This window comes from Nilaparvata lugens, chromosome 2 (assembly GCF_014356525.2).
Source record: "Nilaparvata lugens isolate BPH chromosome 2, ASM1435652v1, whole genome shotgun sequence".
Taxonomy (NCBI): Eukaryota; Metazoa; Arthropoda; class Insecta; order Hemiptera; family Delphacidae; genus Nilaparvata; species Nilaparvata lugens.
Window position 1 is genome coordinate 6,899,663 of NC_052505.1, and position 7,862 is coordinate 6,907,524.

Sequence of the window (7,862 nt, forward strand, 5' to 3'; positions counted from 1 at the left end):
GGAACATGGTGGATAAACGGAATCATTTTATGCTTCTAGAATTCAATAAAGTATTCTGTAATAATATACTATCATTTTATTTAAATGAATAAAATACAGATAAGATATATATTATAAACTATTCAAATAATTCGATTTTCATAGAAGGATAGAACTTCTAACCTAAACTTCCATTGACATTCAGATCACATCAGATTGGCCGAATTTCAAGTGTGCTAAAACAGCTGATCAAAAACTTTTTCAAGTGTGATAAACCAGCTGATCAAAAACTTTTTCAAGTGTGATAAACCAGCTGATCAAAAACTTTTCATTATTTGTGTTTATCATTCAATAATTAAAACATTTATAATAATATCATCTTATTGTCATTTGGAAGAATAAAAAGTATAAACTCAACCTCTTACATAATTGAACATAATCTTTTAGGTTATTTAGACAAATCAGAATAAAAAATAAAAATACTTGGACAATTTCTTGATATTCAGATTTGCTAGAGCTATGACCTTCCACTTTTGCTTTCGGAAGTGCTTATAATAGACAATGAGAATAATTATTATTCTCATATATATATTGTTTATTTTTCTGTGTGGCGAAAAATTACGTTCTCACCATGGGCAAAAATGTTTTTCCGGCTCTCAATCTTTTCTAGTCCTCGGCCTACGGCCTCGGACTTGAAAACCGATTTCGAGCCAGAAAAGTCTCATTTTCGGCCCTAGGTGCGAAATATACTATTCCGGCTCTCAATCTTTTCTAGTCCTCGGCCTACGGCCTCGGACTTGTAACCCGATTTCGAGCCGGAAAAGTCTCATTTTCGGCCCTAGGTGCGAAATATACTATTCCGCTCTAGTGCGGGAAAAATTTTTCTGCACTCCAGATTTGCAACATGGCAACGCAAAATACTTAGTAGGTTATATGGAGCAAAAGTGCAGCAAAATCAAAATGAAGCTGGTAACAGTGACTGGGCTGCTATAGTGAGCAGAGGTGCAACCAAGCACAACGCGCTAATTATTAGTTATATATTAGTCTATAACCAAGGACAGCAGTGGATGACAGCGACAGCACAGTGCCACCCACACACACAGCACACAGCCGCCTCGCCATTCAAACACTACTACATTATTCAGGCAATTTTACCCATAATTACCCACTTTTCATATTCAATGGTAACTGTAGGAAAAACTTAATGTGAAATGCTTGGAAGATCCAAGACATCTACTAATTACACATATTTGTGCGTTAATGCATTCTGCCACTTTATGGAGACGTCATATAATTTATTGGATATGGTAGCTTTCATAAAAGAAAATATATGGATTATTCAGATTTCTTGAATAACTGAAATATGTATTTACACGTATTGAGGTTAATGAGATGTGAGATGTGCACTATTCAATGCCACACAATCTTGCGTGTGTCTAGATTATTATTGCTACGAAGAAAGCTTGACGGGGATTTGAAGGGGAAGGGATATTATTTTATTGACGGTCTCGGTGTCTTAGAGAGGGACGTGAGGAGTGAGAGAGACGATACCGATCATTGTACACGAGGTTGGAATAATTGCAAAATAGTATTTACAACATCTTCATGAGAATCTGAAATTCGCTGGCTCATTAAATTTAAATGTTGCACAATTTTTCCGGCGAAGGAAAAATGTATAATATTTCTATAGAAGAGTAGCCTACTCCTCTATCCGATGCTTTCTGCTTCTTTTATACTGAGTAGATTTAACCTGGTTTAGACTTGTACTGCAAGGTATGTCACATGTTTATGTTGACGAAAAAAGTTATCTATATGCATTTGAACGGAATGGCATGAGTTGCAATAATGTAGGTTTGTCATGCTGGTGAGCAATAGGTATATATGTGCTGGGTTGTGTGCTGTGTGCTGGGGTGTGAAAGGGGTGAGTGAGTCTATTTGTAGCCGATGGATCACGTGACCGAAGAGCTGCACAGTAGCGGAATGGCACATCCGATTGTCGTAGGACAGTGATCGGAAGTTTAGCCGAGCCCTGTGTGGGGTGAAATCAATCTCTTTGGCCTGTCGATTGTATATATTTGCGGTGAAAGGCCGACTTTCTCGTTTGGAAATTGACTAGTTGTGAGTGTGGTTGTAGTAGACCACAATAATAAAACCGTTTACGAAACGGAAGCGAGGCTTGTTTATTGAGGCGGCATGGAGCAGGCAGGCACGACGACCCATTTATTCAGAATGAAAAAGAGATCGATGACAAATATCCTACTAAAGTTGCGTCCCTCTGTTAAACAGCAAGGCATCAAGTACCTCAACTCGTACCGTCTGCACTCCAAGAACCCGTTCCACACGGAAAAAGTGGAGAAAATCCTGCAGGATGTGATGGACGAGCGCCTCAATCAACTCGTCTACGAGCCGACAGTCTGCACCAAGCTCTGTGTTGACCTCGCAGCCGATATCCGCGCCAAAGTCAAAGCCTTGCAGTTCGAAAGGTCAACATTATTATTCTCATCCTTTTCACCTAATTAAAGTTTGAAATTATTGTTTACAGTAGCCTACACTCAAAATAATAACCTATTTCACGGCTTAAGGTATTCACCTGATTAGAATTTGAAATTATTGTTCACAGTGTACACTCATAATAATACACTACCTATTTCACGGCTTTTGATATTCACCTGATTAGAATTTGAAATTATTGTTCACAGTAGACTCAAAATAATAACCTATTTCACGGCTTTTGATATTTACCTGATTAGAATTTGGAATTATATTGTTTTAAAACAGTACCTAAACTCGAAATAATAACCCATTTTACGACTTTTGATATGCTTCTCAATCCGCTCAATCCAAGAAAACCCCTGTTAATCCATTGAATCATGAATGTTACTCCTTCAGCACTCAAATTTACATTCTCTCATATTTTCCACAACTGAGTTAGGCCAATTCATTTTGTTGAGCTCATTTCAATAACAAATTTTTATTTATTGTTAAATGAATATTTTTATTTATTTACAATGACCATAATAAATATTTTATTTTAAGATAGAATAAAATAGATATTGTCAGTTCCATCATAATTTATTCGAGCCAAACTAAAGTTTCAATGCACTTAAGGCATCATTATCATTGGTATTTTTTAGTTAGACTGTTATAAATTATTGTTATATAACTTAAGGAATAATAAATTATGTGGAACTAACAATCTCTTTTATTTCACCTTTATATGGAGAAATTCCACAACCTCTCTATCATAGTGTAAATTTTATTCTGTTTTAAATTGGAATCTTTTAATGAATTCTTCCTTCCCGAAATGTAAGCTCCATTCATTAGGCTAATTAAAAATGTACCATCATTCTTGAAAACTTATTCATTCCTAATTCGAGCATATCATTTCAGTTTTACATTTAATAGTACTGAATAGATACTGATATATTTGAGATTGGAATAACAAATGCTTTGTTGAATGTATTACAGCGTCAAATATTTTTCTCAAGATTAAATTATTAGAACACAAGTTTTTTAAGATATCTAACGATTCCAAACAGATGTTCAGTCTTCATTCTGCTTCAATTGATATACTGATTCTTCTCTTGAATCAATGTTATATTTTTTTGTACAGAACTTCCTTTCCCATTCGACTGATAAATATATCAGTGACTGGAAATTCCCCTTATTTCCATTTTGCAATGACGTAGAAATAACATTGCCATTGATGACTTGACTAGAAAATTCTCATTCATTCTCCAAAAGCAAAATATTGATTGTTGAACTCTTGCTTGATACAAGATAGTACAACCTTATTCTTCTTAAAAATGCCAATTTTTCCACATTATGCCTGAAATCTTCTCAATTTTTGACATTTTTTTTTAGAAATCTTTGACAAATGTTTATAGATATCAAATATTTCATTATTGATCTTGATCTCGTCAACAACATGGATATTTGGAGTCTGTTTTATAAAATGATAGAATTTCAGTAGAGCTCCCATATAGGTAATAAACGTATACAGCCCCGCACACACACATCGATTTTTGTTCGTACGATATTTTGCCGTCCTAATAAATTTTATTAGTTTAAACAGATGATGTTTGTCAAGTTCCGTTTAATCTGATGGAATTTATAAGGACGGCAAAATATCGTACGATCAAAAATCGATGTGTGTGTACAGGGCTTAACGAGGTAATCGTTTAATCGTTTTACGTAATAAACTTTACAAAGTATATCTTAACACTTTTTCATCACACCCAAAAACATGAGGTTTTTATTGTTGGTTATCCATCTTGTTTTCACTATTATTGTTACTATCGTATTTCAATATAGCTTTAAAGTGAAAAAAAAACACTCACATTCTTTGGTGTGGCGGCGACCGTTTCGTGCTTATATATCAGCACGAAACGGTCGTCGCCACACCAAAGAATGTAAGGTTTTTAGTCTGTTTGAAGATCTAGACGTTTGTTCACAAATGATAGTACTGTAAGTTCTGTAGCATAGAATGTGAGAGCAATTACTGGATAGATTTATCTCACAAAAAATTGGGCAGTTGCAGTGTTTTCTCAGTAACATTACTTCATTTTCTAGGTTGATAGTGTAGTTGGATCAGTTATTGCATGAATATTGTTCATTTATTGCTCGAAGACCTTAGACCATCGATATAACTTTGCAGAAAGTGATGAAAGTATATCAATGCTCTTTGTTGCTCATTAATTTGTTGTTGGTAGTGTGGCGTAAGCAACACATCATGGGGAGGGGTTTACAGCATGTTTCCTGCCTTTCCTAGCATGAAATCTCAGTTTCAGCAAATCTTGTATGGAATTATCATGTATTTCCTAATATTATGTATCCTTTACAGGAGCTAGTTCCCTCAAACAACTGCATATCATATAGATATGTAATGTTATTATTATTTTGAGAAGGGGATATAAATTTATTTTCCTACAGTTACCTTGAAAAGTGACCATTCCTGCACTGATTACAGAACGCAAAGAATCACTTTTCCGCACTAGTGCGCAAAGTATTACTTTGCGTAGCCTACTCCAGATTTGCAACATAAAATGACAAATGTGTGCTGATTCGTTTCACTTTGAACTGTCAGCATTGGTTGAATGGGAAGCGGCACTGATAGGCTATGAGAAGTGCTGACAGATGGAAGTGGGAAAGTTGTTATTAATAACAAAATTACAAGGACAAACATTTGATGGATTTCAGCCATCATTTTACTCATAATCACCCGCTTTTCTTATTCAATGGTAATTGTAGAAAAAAATTAATGTGAAATACGTGCGCAAAGTTCCTCTGCTGCACTCAAGAAACCAAACGTTTCTTTCGGTGCTAAGGTTAATTTTCACTTTGCGCACTAGTTGCATAAATAACTATATTCATATTCGAACAGCGAAAACCTAATTCCCGTATTGTTGTGTAATATACTATTGAAAAACAAATGTGTTTTTACATGTGTTGTAAATAAATAGAATTGGAAAAATGTCACAAAAGTGATACCGCTTACCATTAAATTGAATATGCAGCTTCAAAAATACAAAAAAATACCGGTTTATGAGCCAGTTTCATCGTTAATTGAAAAAATCCTTAAGTTGGATCAAAAAACTAAAGTTGAAAAATACACTCTTGGTTCGATCTGCTGCCATTTTGACAGAGCTAATGTGATGTGTGATGTGTGGTGTAGGCCTACTGCATTGAAGAATAAGTAATAGACGACCGACAATTTGAAGAATGAAGCAGCGCTTTACACTGAAATGATCAGTCTGATTTTATGTGGATAGTGCTTGGGAGCTTTCTTCTAATTCACAAAAATTTCAAATTTTTGTAAAGCAAGCATCACTTTCAAGAATGTGTTGTATTCATATCTATCTTCATAGAATAGGAAAATATATGATCAGAAAATAATTTGATCATTGATATCGGAAATGAATTCTATTTTTACGCTTGTAAACTATTATACTTTGTTAAATCAAAAACTCACAACTTAATTATACTTTGCAAGTCAGGACTCTGAATGGCGCACTGCGCAGTTAATTGAAGTCTATTATCCAAACGGCATACTATATGAGCTCTACCATAATAGCATTAATATGGTATCATTATCATTGTTACTTTCTCAGTCAAGTTTGAGCAGCTTTGAAACTTTTCCTATTATCTGCTGCTTGTTTAATGACTTTCATTTGGGAACTTAGTTGTTCACAAACTACTGGCTAGAAAGTATATAGACTCAACCTACCTTATAATTCTGTCCTATTAGAATTGAAGACATGGTATTACAAACATGAAAGTTCATTTTACTACTAGAAGGGAATTTTTTACTATCCTGAATACTAGTAAAATTCTTCACTTTACACTATTTATGGGGAAGTTTAGTTTGTAGCCATTTCTTTGTACTTTTGGTTATTAACCCATCATAAATTGTTGACAAATAAGGTTAATGAGCTATTGAATTAAAAATGTTATGAAACAAAATATAGTATATATTAATAATAAGCTTTAAGCTCTATACCGTAAATCTTTTCTATAACTTTTTCTGAGCATAAAAAATCAGTCTTTATTTTATTTTATGACAAAAATACGTAGTATAAACTTCAACTTCTTATAAATTATCTCAAACAAGAAAAAAACACGTAGAATTATGTTAGTATAAGATTTTAATTAATAATTTTAAAATTAAATGTGATTTCAGGTACAAACTAATTTGCTTAGTCCAAATCTGCGAGAAGAATAACCAGAGTGTGGTTTCACAGAGCAAATTTCTTTGGGACAGTGAAAGAGACAAATATGCAGTCTATAGTTTCGAGAACTCTACCTTATTGGCTGCAGCATTGGTTTATGGAATTTATTATGAATAGAAAATATCACTTAGTATTTGAGTGTCTTCAAGGAAAATTGAAAATTGTTGACACGATACGGTGCCAATGAAAATAGCGAGAAATAAAGGTGGTAATTTAATTTTTTACGATTTTTTTTGAAGAGTATAGTAAATATAGCTGATAGTTGATGTGTCATTAATTAATATAATGAATTGAAAAAATATTACACATAATTTATCCTAGATACAGAACTTGCAGTTAATCAAATTATTAGGAAGCATTTTTGAAGTTAAATTCAAAGTATAAGGTATTATTCAAAGCATTTGACTGCAGAATAAAGAACAAAGAGTTTGAATTTTGTTCAGCTAATTAAAATGTTCTTTTAATGTCATATAATTATGAGCTTCCATAGATCATATTACTGTATTTTTAATTGTAACAATTCATTTACTTGATAAAGCTTGTAATTTAGTTAGTAGGCAGCTCAAGTTAAGTTGATGCTGGTTAAATAGAATATAGTTTATCATTATTTAGGTTATGCAAATTAGAAATAATAATGATTTGTGATAAAAATTATTTTAGATTTGCGATTCTATAGTGTGGTCCACGTTATAATGGCAGTGAATAAAGATAGAAGGATAGCGATACCGATTCTCTGCATTGATTAATTATATTTCTACACTGTCAAAAACATAATTGTCATCGTTGTGGACCTAGAAAATGATAGTATCACCGGCTTTGTCGAATGATAGACAAGGATAGCAAAACTAAAGTTGATCAAATACTGTCATTATAACGTGGACCTCACTATAGTTGTTATACTGTAATCGTTGATTTATATGTTGACTATAAGTTGATTTATAAACTGTGAAAAACACCTTCATAAGGAATGTTACGTTCTTTTGAATATTAATATAACTTCTAATAAATTCTCAAGTATTTGCAATTGATTAAAACTATAAAACAAATAAGAAAATAATATATTCATTCGACACTTTACAAAAAAAAAAATTTAACATAGTTCACTAGTCGTGGCTAATGAGGAACCTTCTATTATATGAAAACAGCAAGAATAAT

General features: G+C 33.0%; 1 protein-coding gene across 3 annotated transcripts in view; it reads left to right on the top strand.

Moving 5' to 3' along the window:
- The window catches only part of LOC111057930 (tctex1 domain-containing protein 1), a 40,710-nt gene extending 33,786 nt beyond the window's left edge, over nt 1-6,924 (top strand). For all 3 annotated transcript variants that reach the window (XM_022345419.2, XM_022345411.2, XM_022345425.2), the window contains 2 exons: nt 2,266-2,462; nt 6,659-6,924. In XM_022345419.2, coding sequence (XP_022201111.2) covers nt 2,266-2,462; nt 6,659-6,824 — 363 coding nt within the window. In that variant the 3' untranslated portion in view covers nt 6,825-6,924. The remainder of the gene's footprint in view (nt 1-2,265; nt 2,463-6,658) is intronic.
- Nucleotides 6,925-7,862: the final 938 nt, after the last annotated feature.